Source organism: Triticum urartu, chromosome 5 (assembly GCF_003073215.2).
Source record: "Triticum urartu cultivar G1812 chromosome 5, Tu2.1, whole genome shotgun sequence".
NCBI classification, from domain to species: Eukaryota; Viridiplantae; Streptophyta; class Magnoliopsida; order Poales; family Poaceae; genus Triticum; species Triticum urartu.
The window spans coordinates 656,624,110-656,647,211 of NC_053026.1; the positions used below are offsets into that span (position 1 = coordinate 656,624,110).

General features: G+C 46.5%; 1 protein-coding gene and 1 pseudogene across 1 annotated transcript; one reads left to right on the forward strand and one right to left on the reverse strand.

Moving 5' to 3' along the window:
- The first annotated feature begins 7,216 nt into the window (after positions 1-7,216).
- On the forward strand, positions 7,217-10,534 carry LOC125507650 (annotated as a pseudogene).
- A 4,567-nt stretch (positions 10,535-15,101) lies between these two features.
- LOC125506543 lies at positions 15,102-19,107 on the reverse strand. Its single transcript, XM_048671336.1, has 2 exons — positions 18,980-19,107; positions 15,102-17,468 (listed from the first exon to the last, which is right to left on the reverse strand). The coding sequence occupies exon 2, from the start codon at positions 17,444-17,446 to the stop codon at positions 15,290-15,292; it is 2,157 nt and encodes a 718-aa protein (XP_048527293.1). The 5' UTR covers positions 17,447-17,468; positions 18,980-19,107; the 3' UTR covers positions 15,102-15,289.
- Between the last annotated feature and the right edge of the window lie 3,995 nt (positions 19,108-23,102).

A 23,102-nucleotide genomic window follows, 5' to 3' on the forward strand; every position in this document is an offset into this window, starting at 1 on the left:
TCGGTATGATATTTTTTATTTTGCTGGTGGCTCATTAGTGCGAGACATGATGGAAAACATATCATCATAATTCCAAATGAACACACAAGAACACAACGCTAGTCAAGGTCGCCTACCTTTTGTAGTTCGCACTGCCACATCCTAGATCTCCTCACCGGAGACATGGATTGCCCACAATAATGAGTTCACCATTGACAACAACAGCCATACACTGCAAAAAAAAAACCTGATACCGTTAGCTACCAAGAAACTGAAGCACCACGGTGAAGAAATAAGCAGTGGATTGTTGAACATCAGATCAGACATTGTGACACTACACATCATCATGAAAATTCCTTCGCAAAAATTAATCATTTTGAATTAGTTCAGCCCCGTAAATCATGATTTGGTGACCTCAATATTCCCATGATCCCATCACAATGTTGTATAATTAATTATTTAATGAAAGGCAATGCAGGGAGTATAATATGCATATCTAGTCCAGCCTAATTCTCTTCTATATTTCTTCTACATAGTCAGAAACTCATATCCCAAGTAATGAGCTATACCCGAGCTTCAGTGCCACAAAATAATGACCGGTGCTCGTTATTTTGCACCATTTTCATGAATAAAATCATAAATCCAGGTAGCATAGTACAGATCTATACATCGATTCTCATCCGCCAAGCTACACATTACAATAAAGGGATTATCAATGCTATTCACTAAGTGTTTCAGGTATTGAACAACCAGAATATAATACGATTCATGTGCACAGTTTTTTTTCCAAAGCATGTGATTCAAATTGACTTACTAATTTGGCCAACTGCTGTCACAATTTAGCATCTTCTGAACTTAATCAAGGGTAATGAGTGCATAGAGAAAAAAAATCCATAAATAGCCACATCCTGAAGAAAATCAGATCAAGGAAGAGTGTGCTTCTGACATAAATGAGAAGTTCACCTAGGGTTGAATGGTGGAACTGTCCGTGGCACTGTTGTCCATGGAGAAACACACTGAGAAAGAAAGGGGAATGGGATGGGGGCATCGCTCTGCCAAGATGCTCGATTTCCCCAAGGTCTCTTATGCCTCCTCTCGACCCCCGGAGGCAGCTTCCCTAGAGAGAAAGAGACACAGGAAGGAAATTGCAGCAAGATTACCACCTGCAAATAAAAACTGGAGCACTCGAGCAGCCGGATTAGTCAAATCACAGAAAGAAAAAAGAGGATAGAGAAATCAGGGGAAAATCAGATCAATGGGGAGGAGAAGGGGCAGAGAAGGCACACCCACCGGTATAGATTTCGTCCCGACGCCTTGGCTGAGTTGAGCGGCCAAGGAAGAGGCCGGCGGCACGGGGCAGAAGTGGGGATGGGAAGAGGGGGAGGAGGCGAGGAGGGGCGCCGATGAGCGAAGGGAGGAGGGCGAGGGCGATGGGAGAAGAGCGGGTGTGGCGGTGGAGGGATTTTTCCCTGCGCGTGTTGTGTCGCTAGGTTTTCCTCCGGCCGATCAGAACTACGTGGGCCAGTCAGAGAGCCAGACGAGCGTTGTAAAAAAACCCTGCAACAGTGAATATGCCGACGTGGCATAGCCTAGCGGTCGCACTTTGCGCGACTCTTATTGGGTTTAATGTGGACGTGCGCTGCGTACAAAACTGTGTGACCGGTTTTGTGTGCGGCCACACACCCATAGAAATAAGGGAAGTACCCATCGCGGCCCCACACGTCGGAGACACATTCCCGCCGCGTGTGCCCTTCTCTTCTACAAAACCACGCGCCCGCATACACGCCGCGGCAGAGCGGCAGCACACTCGCGGGGATTGTGTCCTGCAGAATCTTTGGCGATTACTCTGCACCGCGTTCGTACTAGAAGCTCCGGGAAAGATTTGTTTTTTCCCGTGCCGCTCTCGGTTCCGATGCAGGGGCGAAGCTCTCGGGTTTGTTCAATAAAAATGCGTGTGATTAAGTTTTGCATATGAGGGTTTTGGGGTTTTCTCGCTCGCTAAAAAAAGAGGTCTTTTCCCCCAACTTACATTGTTACAGACACTTGAATCGGATGCAGTCAACTTGTTGATTTTGCCATATTACTACTGTAGCAGTCACTGGATATTATGTTGCATAGATAGCGTGGGATTTGTATAGCAGAATCTCATCTGAATCCTTTTTCTTAACTTCCTTTTGATTAATATATATGTTCTTTAATTTTCCTGGATGCATTCTGGACCGCAGAGCAATGAGAATGCTGATTCCGTGTTGCGTGTTTTTACTGTCGTATCATACTTTGCTTCATATGCTGTTCATGTCGACACTTACATTGACTGTCCCTGTGATCAGACATGTCTTTAACAAGTCAGACACATTGACTCTTGTTACCAGGCATCATGTTGCGTTGGTTGTTAACCACTCGATCGATCTGTTTGTCCTTGTCTGCATTTTCTTATATTGTTCGTGCATTAGGATGGCGCCAAGTAAGATGCTTGCAATAGTTGGTCAAAATACAGCTTTGTATAGCAGAGATAGCACCACCATCTAAACAGTTCATCTGAATATGCTCTTTCAAATTCGCTTGATGCATTCTGGAACCTAGAGTTGAATGAGACCCTGCTGATTTCGCGTTCCGCATTTCGGTTCTTGCATGGTCTCTTGCATGTTCATGTTGATACATTGACACTCTTGTGATCAACCGTACCATTACGGCATTACCTGGTTGACACTCTCTAATGCTGGGATTCTATTGTTTTAGTTTATGTTACCGTGATCCACCTATATGCTAAAATGAAGAAAACTCTTACTTCTCCGGCACTTCAGCTCACGCATTTGAACAGTTCATTTGGACTGCAAACATCGTTGTTTATCCATTTGGTAAAAGCATCATCAAATGGTACTGCAGAGTGCTTGTTTAGTTAATCTTACTCTAGCCATGATAATGGGCAATCCTGGTCAATCTGCTCACCTTTTTTTGATTTACCTACTTGATCACTTTAGTTTACTCCCATAAAGTCTGTTTAGCCCTGTTATGCATGTCATCTCCTATTGCCCAGCGAACTAATCAAACTGTTTCTAATTGAGCTGATGTATATTCTCCGGGCATTAGCTTAATTTCTTCATGTGACAGTGGTTGAGGGGTGTTTGTTCAATAAAAAAGGGTTTTTCCCTTCTTCCTTTCCGATGCATTCTAGACTCGAGAGCCAAATGCAGTTGTAATAATTTCATGCTGGAGATTTCAATAGCAGTATCTTCAGTCTGTTGTGGACTTGTGGCATAATAAAATTATTATTCTCTCACATCATTTTGTTCTCTATAATTGCTTTTTTGGTGGTTTGCTTTCAATATTAATTGAGCTGTGCATAACTCATGTCACAGGGCTGGACTAGTGATAGCGATGACAGTGGTAAGTTTGAGTGGGACAATGATGGTGAGGCTGAGCCCTCATCGGCTCCGGCTATGAGGAACTTCGATGCTCCTGGCCCATCCACGCTTGTAAGTCTGATTTTTTTTTGTATTTCAGCGCAAGAGCCATCTAGGATTTGTTAGATCATGGTCTGATATTTGTTCATGTAACTGTGTAAAGGGTTCCAATGAGTGGATCAACGGGGAAGTGCCGCCTATTCGTGTCTCCCAAAGAGCCAGCAAGAATCGCATGCTCGACCTTCTCATGGATGGCACGCGCATCTTTGATGAAAGCGGCATGGCCTGCGCGGCCTTCTCCCACTTCGCCAGGGTTCTGGGCCCGCCGGCGCCGCGCTCTGTCGCCCTTGACCTGACTGCAATTGGCCACCGTTCCTTTGATCTCTCCGCCCTCGAGCAGCCGTTCACGCCAGAGGAAATCTGGGAGGAAATCAAGAGCCTTCCATCCGGCAAAGCCCCAGGCCCCGACGGCTTCACCGTAGAATTTCTCCGCGCTAGTTGGCCCATCATCAAGGATGACATCTGCGACGTATTCAGCAAGCTTTATTCTCTGAATGGCATGGCCTTCCAGCGCCTTAACGAAGCTTTGATCACGCTGCTGCCCAAGCGCTCGGACGCCGCTTCCCTCTCCGAGTACCGTCCGATCAGCCTCATTCACATCATTGGCAAGCTCTTTGCCAAGGTTCTCTCCTTGCGGCTGGCTCCGCGCCTCGCCGAGCTTGTCTCCTCTAACCAGAGCGCCTTCATTGCCGGAAGGAGCGTCCACGACAACTTCCTTCTCGTCCAACAAACGGCCAAGCAACTCCACCAACTTAAACAGCCTCGGGTCCTCTTGAAACTGGACATTGCGCGCGCCTTCGATTCGGTCTCTTGGCCGTTCCTTATGGAGGTCTTGCAGCACATGGGCTTTGGCCATCGTTGGCGCGAGTGGGTCTCCATCCTGATATCGACTGCTTCCACCCGCGTCTTGATCAACGGGACACCTGGGCCTCCCATTCCCCATGGGCAAGGACTCCGGCAAGGGGACCCCATCTCCCCCATGCTTTTTGCACTGGTCATCGACACGCTCAATACCATGCTCCAGTTCGCGGTCCAATCCGGCATCCTCAAGCGCCTAACACCGCGGCATGCTCCTTCCAGTATCTCCCTGTTCGCCGACGATGTGGTCATCTTCTGCCATCTCGATGCCGCGGAGCTCTCGACCGTCAGCAAACTCTTGGACCTGTTTGGTGCTGTCTCCGGCTTGCGCACTAACTTTGCTAAGTGCCTCGCCGCGCCAATTCAATGCCCCGTCGACGTCTCTACCTCCATTGGCTCTACGCTCTCCTGCCCCGTCGTGGCCTTCCCGATCCAGTACCTGGGTCTCCCGCTGTCCATAAAGAGGGTGCCTCCACCCCAGCTCATGCCGATCATCGAGAAACTCACGCGCAAGCTGGCCACCTGGAAGGCCGCTCTTCTCAACCGCGGCGAGCGTCTCGCTCTGGTTCGCCAAGTCCTGAGTGCCATGCCGGTCCACCTGCTCCTGTCCATGGCAATCTCCCCCACCATCCTCAAGAAGGACAATCGCATCCTCCGGGATTTCTTGTGGCATGGGCGTACGGATGCACGCTCGGGATCCTGCTTGGTCAGTTGGGCGCGGGTATGCCGCCCTCTGGACTTGGGTGGTTTAGGTATCCGCGACCTCCGCCGCGCTGGAATCTCTCTTCGCGTGCGTTGGCTCTGGTTGCAGGCTACTGATCCCTCCCGGCCCTGGGCTCACCTTAAGCTACCCCACGACCCCGAGGTGCTTCCGTTTTTCCGAGCTTCCACGATATGGTCCGTTGGTAATGGCACTTCCTGCCGCTTCTGGATCGACCCCTGGCTGGATGGCAAATCTATTCTTGACGCTGCTCCTCATGTCACGGCCCTCGTCCCTCGCCGTGCCCGCAACTCTCGCACGGTGGCAGATGCGATTACAGATCGCCGCTGGATTCGTGACATCCAGGGTGCTCTGGGCTTGGCGGCCACGGTAGAATATGTTGGCCTCTAGATCCGCCTCCAGCAGGTCCAGCTGCTCCCCCGACCGGACTCGATCCGCTGGCGTTGGGCGGAAAATGGATGCTACTCGCCCTCATCCTGCTACACCGCCCTCTTCCATGGCTCCACCTCCTCGCCCACCTGGCACCTCGCCTGGCAAACCAGCGCTCCCACCTCGGTGCAGTTTTTCATCTGGTTGGCGTCCCTCAACCGCTGCTGGTCCGCGGACCGTCTTGCACGGCACGGCTTGCCCCACGAGCCGGCCTGCGTGCTTTGCTCCCAGGAACCCGAGACCATGCGCCACATCCTGGTGGGCTGTGTCTTCGCGCGGGCGACTTGGTATGCTATTCTATCCTGGTGCTCTCCTACCACGGCCATCCCTGACGGCTCGGTTGACTTCTTCGACTGGCTAGACACTACTCTCCTAGGCACTCCGACATCGAAGCGTCGTGCGCTCGCCACCGTGGCCTCTCTCGTCGCCTACCTTTTGCTGTTCTTGCTGTTCTTCCAACAATGCATCTAACACAGCATCAGAAATGATTTGATGAGGATCTATACATTCTGCTGCTTTCAACTGGGTAGTACTGTTATTAGTGATGTTGCACACATGCCCAGGAGTGTAATTTTCTCCACAACTATAACACAGTCCATTTGCTCTCCTGTACTCCTTCAACCGTCTGGCCCTCCAAAGTTCACCTGGAGCTACTGATGATTTACTGTCCTGCTTGTTATATGTACTTTTCTGTCCACTAACTCTATTCCCTTACTCTGACTCATTTGCCTTTCCTGTATGAGAGCATACAGGGCAGCCTGGTGGACTGATTTAGGCAATTGCATCTCAACTCCAGCACTCAATTCCTCTTTCAGTCCCATGGTAAATCTGGTTACTAGCAGAGTATCACTAATGGATGGTTCATAGAGCTTAATGTTGTACACCAACTGATGGAATTTGTTTTTGTACTCTTCCACAGATCCCCACTGTTTCAGTCTCATCAGTGTCTGCAGCAGCTCCCTGTGAACATTAACGTCGAATTCTGCCAGTAATGTTGCACAGAACTGCTCCCAACTCGGCCAACCTCCTCCTTGTTTATAGGACTGAAACCAGTGAGCAGCGTTATCCACTAGATGCAGGGACGCTGAAGTGACTCTAAAACTGTTGGGAATACTGTACAACTGAAAGAACGCCTCGCACTGATCGATCCAAATCCTCACTCCCGTCCCATCGAATTTTGGGAAATCCATCTTCGGCATCCAGTTTCTCTTCCCTGTCGCCTCCTCTCGCATGAAATGCTCGCCTTGCTCACCACTGGGGTAAGGATTGGGGACAGGCACCTGATTTGGCCATGGTTGGCTCCTCGCCGTGGAGCCCAACGCCGCGGGCGCAGCCCCGAGCACCCCTTCAGACAGCGGAGTTCCATTCAACGCTGCGCCTCCCCTGCCCACTGATGCGGCGACGCTCTGTTTCGCCGACTGCGCTTGCTCTTGCTGCACCTTGCCCAGAGTGTTGCAGGAGAGATTCACTTTCACTTGCACTTGGTCCAGGCGCTGAGACTGCTCCTCCAATTTCGTCCAGCGCTTCCAATCGGTCGCAGCTCTCCGCCACCTTGCCCAACTTGCTCTGCTCCGCCCGCAGCTCCGCGAATTCCTTTAGCATGCGCTCCTGGAACAGCTCCATCCCGCGCGTGATGTGCTTCGTCTGGGTGCTGGCCTTGAACGCCGTCGTGTTGTTCCTCTCTGGAGCAACCCACCTCAGGTCGGGGATTACACCGATCGAACCCTAGGGTGATCGGAGACCGTCGCCTCGGAATTTGTCGCGTATGCTCTCGAGAATAGCGGAAGCGAGCCATGGACCGGTCGCTCTGATATCAGATTGTAACACCCTTGCCTTTGGCTGAGGGAGGCTGCCGGATTTGGGGCTCGTCGCCTGCGAGATCGGATAGGAGAGGAGATCAGCGAGAGGGAAAGAGAGATGCAGACGCAACCAGAGAGAGAGAGAGAGAGTGAATTCAAATTCATGCAACGATACCCCGCAGGGATCCACACGGCCAGCTTATATACGCTGCCAACAATACAAACGGCCCAAGGCCCGCTACACGCACCCAAGCCCACACCAGACCGGCCCACACATTCAAACCACCCACCAACCTTTACGTCTTCGCCTTCTGAACACGTCTTCCACCCTGCTTGACAGCTAGTGACAGTATCTCCATACTGACTAGATGACGATGATGCAGTGGGTAATAATCACTCTACTTCTGGCTGCATCCTCCCTGTTGTTGAAGATAACGATGATCTGGATTTTGGGAACTGGGATGGTGATGATGATGCTGGTGGTAGAGAGTCAAGCTCTGATGATTCTGGTTGTGAGGTACTCCCTCTGTTCCCAAATATTTGTCTTTCTAGACATTTTAAATGGACTACAACATACGGATGTATGTAGACATATTTTAGAGTGTAGATTCACTCATTTTGCTTCGTATTTAGTCACTTGTTGAAATCTCTATAAAGACAAATATTTGGGAACGGAAGGAGTAGATGATTACTTATCTTCAGTTCAGTAGCCAAGAATTCTTTGATCATATGCTGATATATTTGAAATCTTTGCCATGAGCACCCCTGTTACTTACTGTTTTGAGATTTCGTGAGTGTAGTTTGAGCACTTGATTTTTGTTACATAGAATTTTCACCATGTTAAAAATTTATCGTTTAAGAGTGTATCATTGTTCTGCAATATTCCCCGTAGATATTTTTGTTAGTCACCACTCGTTTTCTCTTCAGTTTTTATGCATTTGAATATTAGTAGTAAGGCTTGCAACTTGTGGAGTTATGTTGGTACAAGAAAATTATATTACGGGTGCTTTAACCAAGAGAATATATTACACATACCGCAGGCGCTTTAACCTGCAAAAATCCAAGTTTGTGCACCGGTTATGGTTTTTGATTCATTACCTCCGCTCGGAAACAAGTGGTGCGGTTTTAGTTCAAATCTGAACTAAAACAACGCCAGTTATTTCCTAACGGAAGGAGTAATTTGTAGTCCAGGATATAGTCTACAATCATACTGAGCTCAGAAGAGTTTGGAAGAAATAGAAGCTAAACTTGAATGCTTAATACTAAACAAAGAAGCAAGAATATGACTGGACCTAAATAATTATATCCTGCACTGTTGTAAAGTTTGTGCTGCAACCCAGCTCATCACTTCGTCATCTTCTCTTGAAGACGCACGGTTTGCTTCATCATCCATCCACCGGTGTTTAAAATTCTATCATGAAAGCAGCATGGAGAGACCAGATGATTGTGTTTCACTATTGCTATGCATCCAGCACAACCAGATGAAACAACTAACCTGCCCGTTCTTTCCTGTCCAGCACAACTAGTACTTCATATTGTTACTTGCTATTGTATTAATGTCATTCTCAAACAGCACCGGAAGAAACGAGGTTCCTAAATTATTGCATTGATATAATTTTTTTTCTGTTTTGTTTGCTTGTTTCTTGGGAACTCTATGCTATTCATCTCTTGATCATTGAATAGTGTAGGCCCCCTTCTTTTCTCTAGCCATATACATGTTGCTCCGTAGTTGTATATCCCTGTCAGCAATCACTTAGTTTGGCAGTAAGAAGTCAGTGAGATATATCCAGTATATTCTAATCTCTTATTTTGTTGTACTTTTATGCAGGAATTTTTGCGAGAGATGTCAGAGAGGGACGATAAGATCAACTCCTTAGTACACATGGGCTTTTCTGAAGATGAAGCAAATAGGGCTATTACAAGATGTGGTATGCTTCTTTTTGAAATCATTTGCATTAACGGTAATTCTTTCATGGAAAGAATACCTTATGCTATATATATTTCTGTTTGAATTTCCCTAGGTGTGGATGCTGATATCTGTCTATTAGTTGATTCGATTAGTGCATCGCGTGCCGCAGAAGATTGTCATTCTAGAAACTTATCTGACCATCAGGTACCTTGTGAGGTACCTTGTGGTTTGATGTACACTTGAATAAGATGCCATTTTCGCTCTTTTAATTTGATGTAAGGACACTAGAATCTGTGTACATTTGGCAGGTTACAGATAGATGCTTCAATTCCTTTGGAGGCAGAAAGAAAGCAAGGTTGATGGAAGAGAGCAGGAAAAAGAGGAAGAGATATGGGGGTGAAGGACAAGGCAATCGACCTTCCTTGGATGGCAGCGATGAGGAATCAATGCCTCTCCCAAATCCAATGTCTGGATTTAACTTGCCTGGTTACAGGGGACCATCAGTTATCCGAATGCTTTCTAAACTAGATATCGGACCACCTTTTTTCTATTATGAAAATGTGGCCCGAGCTCCAAAAGGTGAATGGGCGAAAACTTCAAGGAATCTGTTTGACATTCAGCCAGAGTTTGTGGATTCTCTTCATTTATGTGCAGATTGATAACAGATTGCCTCTTCTTCCTCTGCCCCCGAAGACCATATTTGAGGCATTCCCTCATTACAAGAAGTGGTGGCCTTTCTGGGACCAGAGAACACAGCTCAATTGCTTACAAACATGTGTAGCAAGTGCATGTTAAACACATCAATATCTACATGGCTGGCGGATATCTTCATGAGTCGCATCTGGTTAGCTAGTTAGATTATAATGTTTATCTCTTGTAACTCTTATCTCTATCTCCTTTCTTCCTCTCCAAGAATGTAATCTCAACCGAATGTATGCGCTGTTATGGGAGGTGCGCCCCATCTATATAACACGAAGCCGTCGGCCTGAGAAGGTAAGACGTTCCGCTAGTTCGCACAGTGCAAAGTTGACAGAACGGATCCAGCGTGCTCTTGCAAGCTCAGGAAATCCACCGCCAAAAAGTGTTCAGAAATATGTCATGGACGAGTGCAAAAAAATGGAATCTTGTGTGGGTTGGGAAAAACATTGTTGCTCCCTTGGATCCTGATGAGATGGAATTTCTACTTGGTTTCCCAAAGGACCACACAAGGGGAGTTAACAAGACACAGCGATACAAGTCTCTCAGCAACTCATTTCAAGTTGATACAGTTGCGGGAAGCAACCGACACCACCGTGATGGCTTGGAGGGCAAGCACTCAGCTTTGTTCTACGACTACGTCAGAATCTTGAATTTTGTCAAGTCGGCCATGGGATAGATGTAGAATGTAGCCTAATCATTGTAGTACGTATGCTATCTTTAATGCTTATATGATGAAAAAAAACTATTGCAGCCCCCAATTTATTGTTTGCTAGTGTCCTCAATGTGGAAGAGGGTTTAAAGTTAAGGACATTATCACTTTCTGTGCACCGGAGGTTGATCTTCCAAATAATGATCTTGAAAAGGTTGGGTTTGTTTCTTCACTTTGTCTGTATATTCTGGTTAGCCATGAACTGAACATTGTTGCATGTGTGCAGCAATTATTGTCTTGCAGGGAAAAGGTCGAATCCCTGGAGGAAGTGAAGTAATTTCTTTATACCATCTGTGAGCTTCTTTAGTTTCTTACCATGTATTCCTGTTCAGTTACTAGAGTAAAAAACAAAATACTTCTCTTGCTAGCTTGTATTGGTAACTTCCTGGTAACATGTTTTGTTTAATCTTGTCGTAAGGTTCTGAAACATGGGAAGTTGCTTGAGGAGATAATTACTGAGAAGGTACCTCAGTTGCTTATTTCACTGTCCAAATTCTGAATGATGACAATTGTGTCACTGTGTAGTATGTTTGCACCTGAAAAGAAGATGAGGTTCTTTATATGAACTAATACATCTCTTTTCTTGCTCTATCCATTGACTGTTCCTGTATAAGAAAGTTGATGTAGCAACAATCAATACTTGTCACTTCTGTGAGAAATTTATGCTTACATTTGCGTATGCCATGTTTCAGAATATACTTGTTCCATCCATGTGCTGGACTCTGGAGTTTGGTGTAGAAAGCAGTGCTTTATTACTACTTCCTTTTTGTTCAACTCGGCCTAAAAATGTCAGATAAATAAATAAGTTTGCCCAACAGGATTTTTTAACTATGGAGTCGAGTTTATGCTGTTGATTTCTTTCTTGGAGACCACATCCAGAGAGGCAGTGGAGGATGCATTAGCTCATCTTCAGAAGCTGTGCATTATCTCCTCTTAAAAACGTCAGACAGTGCAGGCAACCTCAGGTATGGCGAAAACGGGTTTCTTTGCAGTGCACATGACTGCTCTTTCTAACTTGATCTGCTTGACTACTTATAATTTGCACAAACATTCTCCTGCATAGTTTGTCCCGTATCATATGCTGATGTCATATTTCGAATCAGGTTGTTGTCTGTATCATATGGATAATATGCAGTCACGATGTTGTCTATATCTAGATGTAGAACAAAGCTAGAATGACGGAGAAAGATCTTCAGCAATCACCAAGGCTGATTACTATCTTTTCTTGTTTTCTGCAGTTGATGACTTCAAATTTTTCAAGGAGTGTACAAGGGTGTAAGGTTTCTGCACTTGTATTCATAGAAATCTGGGTGTTGGTAAATCTGTTTCCAATGGATTTTGAAGGGGAACTTTTGTTTTTATCGATGATCAGACAATACTAAGAGACTAACAAGAATATGGTAAATTACTAGATCATCCGTAGTTCGACAGACTAGAACTTGCCGTGGTTACTTTCTTAGGGTTCTGAAAATAATTTCTCTGAAACTGAATCATTCAGTCATACCTTCAGTTGAGTAAATAATGGCTCTGAAAACTGGGATCTCTCATCTTGGTTACCTTAACCTATTGCACTGCAAAACCTGAAGCTCAAGCTAGGCTAGGCTCACAGAATAATGGTGATGATTAGTTAGCTAAAATCTGAAACTCTCTGCCCACTTGCTCTAGCTGACAGCAAGAATAATGAATAGTAAGCACTATGCTTGATTGTGTCCTGAATGCCTAATCAAGTTTCATCTGAATACAATTTCATTGTGTTTGACTTGAGAAATCGGTGCAGATGTTGGCGTCAAAGTTTTGTCTGGCCACGGAGAGATGCCTGGAGTTCCAGTACAGGCAATCTCTCTCTCGGGTATGACGAAAACGGGTCTCTTTTGCTTCTGCCATGACTCTGAATCTCCACTGCACTTGACTGCACCCTCTATCTTGATCTGTTTGACAACTTATAATTTCCACAAACATTCCCCTTCATAATCTGTCCTTGGTCTGAAAGAACAATTCCTGATGATATACTTCAGGTCAGGTTGCCATTATCCGTTTTCCTTCCAGTAAGTTTTCACTAGATTTCGTTTCTAAACCATGTAGATTGTAGAGCAAAGATAGATGATGGACTCACCAGGGCTGATTACTACTACCTTTTTCTTGATTCCTGCAGTTGACGACTTCAAATTGTTTAAGGAGAGAATGGCATAAAAGGATGTAAGGTTTCTGTGCTTGCATCCATGTAAATCTGGGAGTCGGTCAATTCTGTTTGAATAAGGGGAATTTTGTTTTTCATCAAGGACAAGACAATAATAAGATATTAATAAAAGTAAACAAATGCTCAGAAAACTCGCTTCGCTTTTGTGCCACTTCAGTTCAGTAAGTTGGAACATTCTTACCCAACGAAATTAGATAATTTATACCTTCAGCTCAGAACCTATTGCGGTTACTTTCCTTGGGCTCTGAAAACTTTAGTTCAGTAAACGTACGATTGCTCCGAAAACCGGGATCTCTCATCTTAGTTACCTGTACTTAGTCTTTCCGCTGGGTCATATTCCGAACTACGGCACTGATCCGTTCGTGGTCGCTACTCACCCAGACGGAGGCCAGGGAGCATTTGGTTACTGGGTCTTTCCGCTGGGAGATGGTAGCTCGGGATATTTTCAACCGGTTTGGATGGCGGTCATGTAATAGGATAGGCATTTAGATTCCCTATCTATTTTTTAGCCAGCCGGTTGTGGCGTTTTTTCTCGGCTAGTTGGTGTTTCTAGCCCCTTTTTGGCTCCGTGTGAGCTGTCTGTGTTTTTTTATTATTTGTGGAGACCTTTGGAACCATGTTGACACTACTTTATTTGGTTAATAAGAGGGCCGTATGCATCTTTCTGATGCAGAGGCCGGGGAATCACCCCTTTTCCAAAAAAAAAAGTTACCTGTACTTAGTGCATTGCAAAACCAGAACCTCAAGCTAGGCTCACAGAAGGGTGATGATGATTAGTAGCTAAGATTATGCTCGATTGTGTTGCCGATGTCTAACCAAGCTCCATCTCAATGTACTTTCTTTGTGTTTGCCTTGTGGGATGCATCCGAGTTTTATCCGATCGCGGAGAGATGCCTCGAGCTGCATTTGGTTCGTGGTCAACCACTCAACCCTGTCCCCGTGGGCAACCAGCTGATGTAGACCTCTGAGCCGTCGTGCTCTGAACCTGAACCTTAACCTGGACCTGGACTGGATCGGTCTGTATATTTTTGAGTTGTTCAAAGTAAGAGATGCTGAAACGGAACCTCCGTCGTCAGTGTGCTTGGTTTCTGTAGATTTTGAAGATGACATTATCCCTCTCTTTCAGAGGGGCGAGGTAATGTAATTGACATTGTGTTGCACAGATTGTTATCTTCCTTTTTCTTAGCACTGCATCTGGACATGATTTTGCTTTTGTAAACAAGATTTTAACTAATGCTGTTGATATCTTTCTTGTAGACCACATCCGGAGAGGCAGTGGAGGATGCATCTTCAGAAGCTGATCATCCACTATACTTCTTTCATTGTGCAGGCAACCTCAGCTCAGGTATGATTAAGCGGGTTTCTTTTGCTTCCGCCGGTACGACTCTGAATCTCCACTGCATCTTGAGCACACCTTCTATTTTGATCTGCTTGACAGCTTATAATTTGCACAGACATTCCCTTGCATAGTTTGTCCTTTGTCTGAAAGAAACAATCCTGATGTTATATTTCAAATCAGGTTATGAATGTCCTTGGTCCTCGGTAAATTCTGTTTTGAATGAAGGAGAACTTTGTTTTTTTATCAAGGACCAGATAATAATAAGATATTTACAAAAGTAAAGAAGTGCCCTGAAAACTGGCTTCGCTACTGTGTAACTAAAGTTCAGTAGTAAGTTGGATCATTAACACCCAAAGAAATTAGATCATTTATAGATTCAGCTCAGAACCTGTTGTTACTTTCTTGGGCCTCTGAAAATAGACCGTTCAGCTCAATAAAAAGTTGCTGTGAAAGTTGTGATCTCTTGGCTACCTGCCGCATTGGAAACCCGATATGCTCAAGCTAGGCGAGCGGAACAATGACGATTAGTGGCCTAAAATCAGGAGATACCGAGCTCGAAAACTCTGAAACTGAAACTCTCTACACATTTCTCTAGCGGACAGCAAGCCCTATGCTTGGTTGTGTCGCGGCCCTATATAACTTCTTTGTGTTTGCCTTGTGAGATGTAGGTGCAGGTGTTGAAGTTTCATCCGGTCGCGGAGAGATGCATTTCGTCGTCGACCCTTGATGTGGGCAGCGAGCTTGCAAATCATGGTGATTGCTTTTCTGGATGCTGTTTTTCCTTGTCTCTCTTGTGACTCTTGACCACGTTGATGTAACTAAGCTAGTGTGTGCGGCGCTTTTCTTCATTGAAACTGGCAGTTGTACTCCATCTGCTTGCCCAGATGCCCGAGCCAAACCTGAAGCTCCTCACATCAACACGCCTTTCCAATCTTCACATCAAAACTGGCAGTTTTACTTCATCAAAATCGAAGCAGCAGAGAAGAGCTAGTCACAATTCACAAACAATAACAGGGGGAACAAAAGACTACATAATTTGTGTCATGGCAGGTCGCAAAGAATATTATTTCCCACACGGCTCCCGAAAGGGACCGGGCTCAACTATCATTACAATAACATAATAGATAATAGGTTTCAAAAGGATCAAGCCCCAACATAAAGAACAATAACAACTAGAGCATCTCTCTTAACAGAGGGCCTGGAGCAGAAAAGATTCAATACCGCCAGGGGTGGGTTGCTTGAAAAACACGTTGGCGTGTTCTTCCATGAGCCACGCAACGGTCATGAGCTCGCCGCCGCGGTTTATCTGGCTGGCATGGGCATCTCTGCTGCACTGGACGGAAGCGAAGACGAGCAGACGCACCCATGCATCCAAGATGAGCGCCAACGCCTTGGGCATATCAAACACACCACCTCCGGCTCCGTTGCATGAGTGTTCCAGATCTGGCATCAGACGCTCCAGTTTATCCATGGCGACATGATCACGATCCTCGTAACAAGATATGATGCCAGGCTTATCACCGTTGCCTGCATCTACAAGTTCCAGCATCAGCCTGGCATATAAAGTCCCATGCCAGAGAGTTACGCATGCCTCTCCCATATCCTCGTGCGTGCGGTCTTGCAGGATGCTGAGAAGCCTCTTCACGCTATCTATAGAGGAAGTATGGCTACCCCATGGACAACATATGCACCTCAAATCTTCGACGGTTGATTCGTACATGCTGCGTAGTTCAAGACCGGGTATCATGTCAGGACGTACCGCTACGAGGAATACCATGTAATCTGACAGGGCCTTGATCGCCTTCAGATAAGTGGATGATGCCGCATCCTTGGGGGTGTCGATGGACAAGAGGAAAACATTTGTGAAGACGTGCCAGGTAAGGATCACCTCTTGGAGTTCGGCATCAAAGTTGAGAGCATCGTCTAATCTCTCGCGCCTCCTGGCAGTTTCATTGTATAGTGCAGGACGAAAGCCTGGCAAATCATTCATAGGTGGCATCATCCCCATGAGTCCTACCATGCCATTCTCGCAAGGTGAGGACTCAATCTCATTTTCTGCACTTGGATGGTGAATCTTCTTCACTAGTTGCCATACATGTTTGAACACCAACTCCTTGACATCCTGTGAAATCACTAGGGTTTCAGAGCAACGCCATTTGTTCCACCAATCCTCCAGGCCCATCATCTTGGCCACTCTGCTTCTTATCTTGTACGTGTCAGGGGAGAAGAAATGCAACAAGTTGAACTGCCCAATTGAGCCTGACCACCCTCTACTGCCGGCAGCCTTGACACGCCGACGAAGAGACAGGATGACAAGACCAAGATTACTCCAGCCTCTGGTCCACAGGAAACTACATGACCAGGTCGACCCCAGAGTACTGAACACCGACGCCATGTCCAGAAGGAAGGCCCCGACCAACAAGATGTACGTGGTAACAACATCGACTCTGTTGTAACCATTTTTATCACCACTTAACTGGAACATGACGAACGCGGCGAGGGTGGCCAAGGGTGAAACCAGACGGAACAAGTAACCATACCAAGTATGGATCACCACTGCCTTGGTGTAGATGATGTCATACATGAGGGAGAGCTCCATCTCCACCACCTTGTACGTAGCTTTCCAGTTCCAGCTCTTCCATTCATATATAGATGCAAGTGACCCTGTACCTCTAACTTTGAAACTAAACAAAGCCACCGGAGAATCAGACATAGCACCCTTGCAAAGAGGGAGCATGGCTTGAGCAAACAACAGGAGCTCCTCTTCATCACACTCCTCTGCCCTCAATGCCTGGGGAGAAAGCTCATCATAATTAGGGAGACGCCGATGATTATTGATAGAGCTCCGGATGCTGACCAGGGTGGCGCACTTGAGGGCCCAAATCCTTTCTGCATACTTGATGAGACCAATGGCGAATATCAAGCCGGTAGCCAATCCCAGGGAGGTGGGGATCTCCATGATGTGCTTATAGAGGACATAGGCAACCCCAAAGGCTTGGACGCCAAGATTTAGCAGGTGGCGTGGCCAGAGCTTGTTGTCCTCGAGGGCGTAGCCGGTGATGGTGTCCTGGCTACCAAGATGCACCAGGAGAAAGGGCGCCCAGAATACCGCGAGCTTCTGCTTGCGTGGCGAACCATTGATTGAGAGATGGCCGAGAGTGTAGACAGCGGTGGAGTCAGCCATGAGGTACACTAACCACAGGAGGATCCTCAGCACGGCGGAGGATCCGTGCCGACGGGTCCTAGCGAAGACAAAGAGGAAAATCTGCAGTGTGAAGCTGAGTAGGACAAGGATTTGGGTCGCCCATTCATTCCAGAGCTGCAGCATCGGACGTCCAGACATTGCTCCTCCGGAAATTGATTTACTGTAACAAAAAAAAGCTCTTATTAGCAACTAAATCTATGCATATTCCTTTAATTCGATAAAGAACACTTGATTAAGCATCAAGTTGAGATAAAATGCACCGGCCTCGGTAACAATAGGTTGCCAAGAGGTTGTTAAGACATTGAAGATCTATGCATTGTTATCTGCATATGCAAAGAAGTCTTTGTTGTTTATTATCAAAAATCAAGCCTACAGCAGCTGGCACAGTAAGTATTCTCTGGCCAAAGAAGAATGAAAGCAAAACGGCACCTTCACCAGCCCCATACGCCCAACACCCATCATCAAGAACAAACAGGCAACTAGCCTTTTGAAGTTTGAAAAAACAACTATACAAGTAAAAGAGCTATATCGCATCTTACTACCAATAAGTTCAGCAGCAAATAGACATTTAGACCAAACTTCCGAAATCTTCCATTGTATTAGTACTTAGTTATACACTACTACAACCAAATGATGGGGCCTCTTAGAACTAAATGCTATAATTAGTGCTACATTCAGTATATATATTACCGGCCACTCAGATCTGTATTTTTTCCTCTTTTTTCCAATTAAGAACACTCAAATATGCATTAAGATCATATAAAATGCATCACCCTCTGCAATAGCACGATACCGGCAGCAGCAAGAAGGCAATAACATACAGGCAACCAGCCATTTTTTTTTGACAACGGGTGTTTTTTATTGACTCAAACTTAGCATCAAGCGATACAATTGTAATGAGTACACACCCGGCCTCTGCATAACTAGGATGCACACATCCAACACTAACACACACACGCAAAGTATCACGTCGGCAAATAGCAAAGTCATTCAAGACCGAAGCTATGCCTAGGCGAAGGGGAAAAGGAAAAAAAATCCCAAAAGTGATCAAAACAATGATTGATGACATACAACAGTGGACATCGGCTCCAATCATCTCTTGACAGCACGAGGGCTACAAAGATGGTTCTTCAAAAGCGACGTCTTCAGGAAGAGAACGATGTGCAAGCGCCGCCGTCGCCTGATCCGACCATTAAAGATCAAATCGTGGATTTTCACCTTGAAGATCAAGTCCAAGTAAACTCCGAGCAATGCCTTCATCAAGGATACGACGCATAGAAAGCTGCCGGCCATTTGAAGCTTGCCAACACAAGTACAGGTAAAAGAGCTACACCGCATCGCACTACCGAAAAGTCTAACAGAAAAAACTGCGATGCCCACTAAACTTGAGGTATCTTCCTGAAACAGAGCTTCATTGTACGCAAGGAATGCGTATGCATGCATGACGAGTAACTGCAAACTACTCGTAGATTGCTAGCACGCATAGTGTTTAGCATTCCTGCGAAACGAAACGCTCCTGCAGGATTTGCCCTATGACTCTATGTTAGCATTACTCCGTCCCTAAAGCCTCGTACGCCTCTCCTTGAGATCTGAGTTTCTTGCAGTAGGGAGGCTCGATTTTGGAGGAAATGCAGCCGCCGACGAACAGGGGAGAGAGGACTGGGAGATTACCTTGGTTTTGGACGAAGAGCGACGCATGGCGCGGGTGGTGCGGTTCTGGATCCTCCTGCCGTCGGCCGCCAGGAGCTGGAGCTCGAGGAGCAATTAATAGGTAATAGCAGTGGGTGAGGAGGGTGACTGACCGGAAGGAGAGGAGGGAGGTCGTCGCGTTTCTTTGCGTTGACGCGTGAACCGCGGGTCAAGAGGCCCACCTGAATCCATTTTTTCATTATTTAAAAAGACCATACAGACATCCTCAACACCTCAACAGTGGAGACTGGTCAGCTCATAGAATAAAACTTACACAAGACAGGCCACGAACGCCGCTCGGGAGAGAGCAATGCGAACCCAAACCTACCCGCCATTAATGGCCTCCAGCTCCCTACCAACCTCCGAGCCCACCCCATCTACTCGCTAGTTAGAGCATGGCAGGATGGTTAATAGTATAGCCAACAACAAGAAGTGTATGGGTGAATCCGGATACATATGAACCCACTTTGGAAAACACATTTTGCAATGTTAAAAAATTCTGAAAAAAGGTGTGCGCGGACATCTCCATATTCTATGCGTGTGCAGAAAGTTTTACAGAAAAAACAACTTTTTTTGTAGCTTGTGCAAAAAAGACAAAATTTTGTACCGTGAAACGCTATTTAGAAGTAGTAAAATTTGTCTTTTTTATTGAGACAAAACAAAAATACTTTTTTACACAAAACTTTGTGCCGTGGACATACCTTTGCCAACATGTATGCATAATTTGTTTTTAGAATTTTTGAACATTACAAAACGCGTAAAAAGTACATTTTTGAAAAGCAGGTGCAGATGCCCCCATGTGCAGATCGTCCACTCGCAGCCAACAACCGCCTATATGAAGTTGCCATGTTAGCCAACTTACTAGCCCATTCATATAATAGTTAGATATACTAGTGTACTATACAATTAATGTATGGTTCACTTCTTTTCTCACAAAGGGTGTTGGAGCTCGTGTTACAGCTAGCTGTAAGCTTGTAGCCCGATTCTTTTCTCTCTCCTCTCCTCTCTCCTCCACCTAGACATAAATCTGATGTGGCATCTCTTATAGCCCGCCTACGTCACAGCTAGCCGCTGACTATAAGACGTTATCACATCATCTATAGTCAAGCTTATAGCCGGCAAGTATAATAGTCAGATGCAAATAAGTAGTACTTCATTGATACATGGCCCACCTCTCTCTCTCACAAAGTGTTTAGGAGCACGTGCTACAGCCGGCTGTTAGTTAGTAGCCCGCTTCTCTTCTCTCTCTTCTTCTCTCTCTGCCAACTCAGCAACAATATACTATTTTAAGTCTTACAGCCCGCCCACATCACCTTACTATACTTGCTCTTAGTACGTAGTCTCGATCCCAGCCGATTTCTCTCACCACAAACGACGCCTCAGATGACAGGGAAGTCACGCCGCGGAGCTCGCGCGAGGCGGACTACGCCCGGCGTCGCGGGTGGCAGCCCCGGCAGATCCCCGCGTCGCAGCCGTCGATTCCGGTGGAGATGTTGCCGGAGATCGACGCGGCGTCAACGGAGACACGGGGGGGATAATCAAGTAGATGGTGCGGGAACGCTTCCCTAACCGCGACAAGTGGCCAAAATCTGCGTGGAAAAATCATCCACAGTGCAACCTTTGCGGAGAGCTGCCGCTCCATCGGCGACGAGGGAGGGATGGAGTACGAGATGCTTTTCTAGGCCATTCAAGAGGCAGAGTCGCCGGATCCAGTGCAGGCGGCGAGATGGTGCCGCTTCAAGGCAAGCAACCTGACGCGGAGCATCCTACAATCATCTCCATGGACGTACCTTCGTCTCCCAAGACACCAAGTGGGCCGATGACTAGAGCTCGTGCAAGGGCCATGAAAACCGAGGTGAACTCGCTCCTCTCCGAACTTACACGTTCCACATCTGAGACATGTCTACTACCTCAAGCGGAGACAAAGTGTGTGATCTGGTATTTGGAGGAAGGCCATGGAGCTGCTACGAATAATGGACAAGATGACAAGGAGCCAAGCGCGAGAAGCAAGAGAAGGAGTTTCCGACAAGCTATAGCTACTAGATGTCCGGCACACAGCGGATCAGCCAGCCAGAAGGGCCAGCCGAGAAACTCTATAGCGGCTGGACGACCGGCAAGTACCGGACGTCCGACATGTTCTAGCGCCCGGACGTCTGCTCCCCTCCGGAAATCTGGTGCACCATGTCCAATACGAAAATGCCAGAAAATCGACTTCGTCCGTACGTCCGACGTCCTCTGAAAATCCGACATCATTTCGCCCAAGCCAAATCGATGGAAGTCCGGCTGATAACCCACAAGTATAGGGGATAGCAACAGTTTTCGAGAATAGAGTATTCAACCCAAATTTATTGATTCGACACAAGATGGGCCAAAGAATATTTGCAATTATTAGCAGTTGAGTTGTTAATTCAGCCGCACCTGGAGACTAAATATCTACAATAGCGTGATCAGTAGCACAATAATATGATAATTTTGAAAGTAGTGGTAATAGCAACAACAGTAACAATGACAGTAGTAGCAGTAGTTTTGTAGCAATTGCGAGAGTAGCGGCAACGGTAGTAACTTGGCAAAGACAATATGTGAAAAGCTCGTAGGCATTGGATTGGTGATAATGTTGAATAATATTCATCATATAACAATCATAACCTAGGGCGACACAGAACTAGTTCCAATTTATCAATGTAATATAGGCATGTATTTCATAAGTAGTAATACGCAAGGTTGTCAGAATCACAATTTTGAATCGGATCGGTGCTTCTATGATAGGATCAGAAATCATAGAATTTTCACTAATAGGATCGTAGAAATGTAGATTCTGAGAACTAAAATGGTAGAATCAAAGGGGTTAGTTTGGATCGTAAAATCGTAGAATTGTATAACATAATCGAGATCCTGAGTGCATATGGAAAATAATTTGCATGACATCTTTTGGCATACCTTCCCATGGCAGCGGAGTCCATAAGAAACTAAGAGATATTAAGGCCTCCTTTTAATATAGAACCAGAACAAAGTATTAACACATAGTGAATACATTAACTCCTCAAACTACAATAATCACTGAAAAGAATCGTAATTATTGTCACCTTGGGGTATGCGGATCATAACACGTAGAAGGTGCATATCACTTGCATGGTAGGATCATGAACACAAATATATTCATGAAAATATAAAGGGTTCAGATCTGAAATCATGGCACTTGGGCCCTAGTGACAAGCATTAAGCATAGCAAAGTCATAGCAACATCATAAGTGAACATGTAAGACGATGATTGTAACGCCCCGAGACCGATGTGCCAGGTGCCTTCCAGTTATTCGCTGTTGTTGCCTTGTATTTGCTTACGTGTCATGCATTTCATATCATGTCATCATGTGCATTGCATTTGCATACGTGTTCGTCTCATGCATCCGAGCATCTTCCCCGTTGTCCGTTTTGCGTTCCGGCGCTACTATGTCCTCTGGTGTCCCTTTCTACCTCTTTTTGTGTCTGGGTGTTAAACGTTTTCGGATTGGACCGATACTTGTCATGCGGCCTTGGTTTACTACCGATAGACCGCCAGTCAAGTTTCGTACCATTTAAACTTCGTTTGATACTCCAACGGTTAATGGAGGGACTGAAAAGGCCTCGTGTGTGTTGCAGCCCAACACGCTTCCAAAGTGGCCCAAAACTCACCTAAACCCCTTCTATCATCTATAGCGTTCGATCACGATTGCATGGCCGCAAACCGCACCTCATTTGAAGCCTCCTAACTCCTCCTACCTATAAAAAGGTCCTCCCCTTCGAAATTCCGGGTCTTCTCCTACCCTAACCCTAGCCCTTTCTTCATTCGCGCGCCGGACGTGTCCGCCGGCGCCGGACACTTTTCCCGCCGCCGCCCGCAACCACTGAGGAGCCGCCACGTGTCCTGGCCGGCCTCCCCACCGCCGCGGCCCGCGAGGCCCAGGGAGAGCCCTCCCCGGCCCGAGTCGCCGCCGACCGACGCCTGCGTCCGCGCCCGGTCCCCGCCGCCATCCTCTTCGACCCCGGCGCGCTCAGCCGTCGCCCGCGCCGTCAAGCGTCACCCCGCTTCGCCGTCTCCTCGTCGCCGCACCCGGCGCCGGCCACCGCC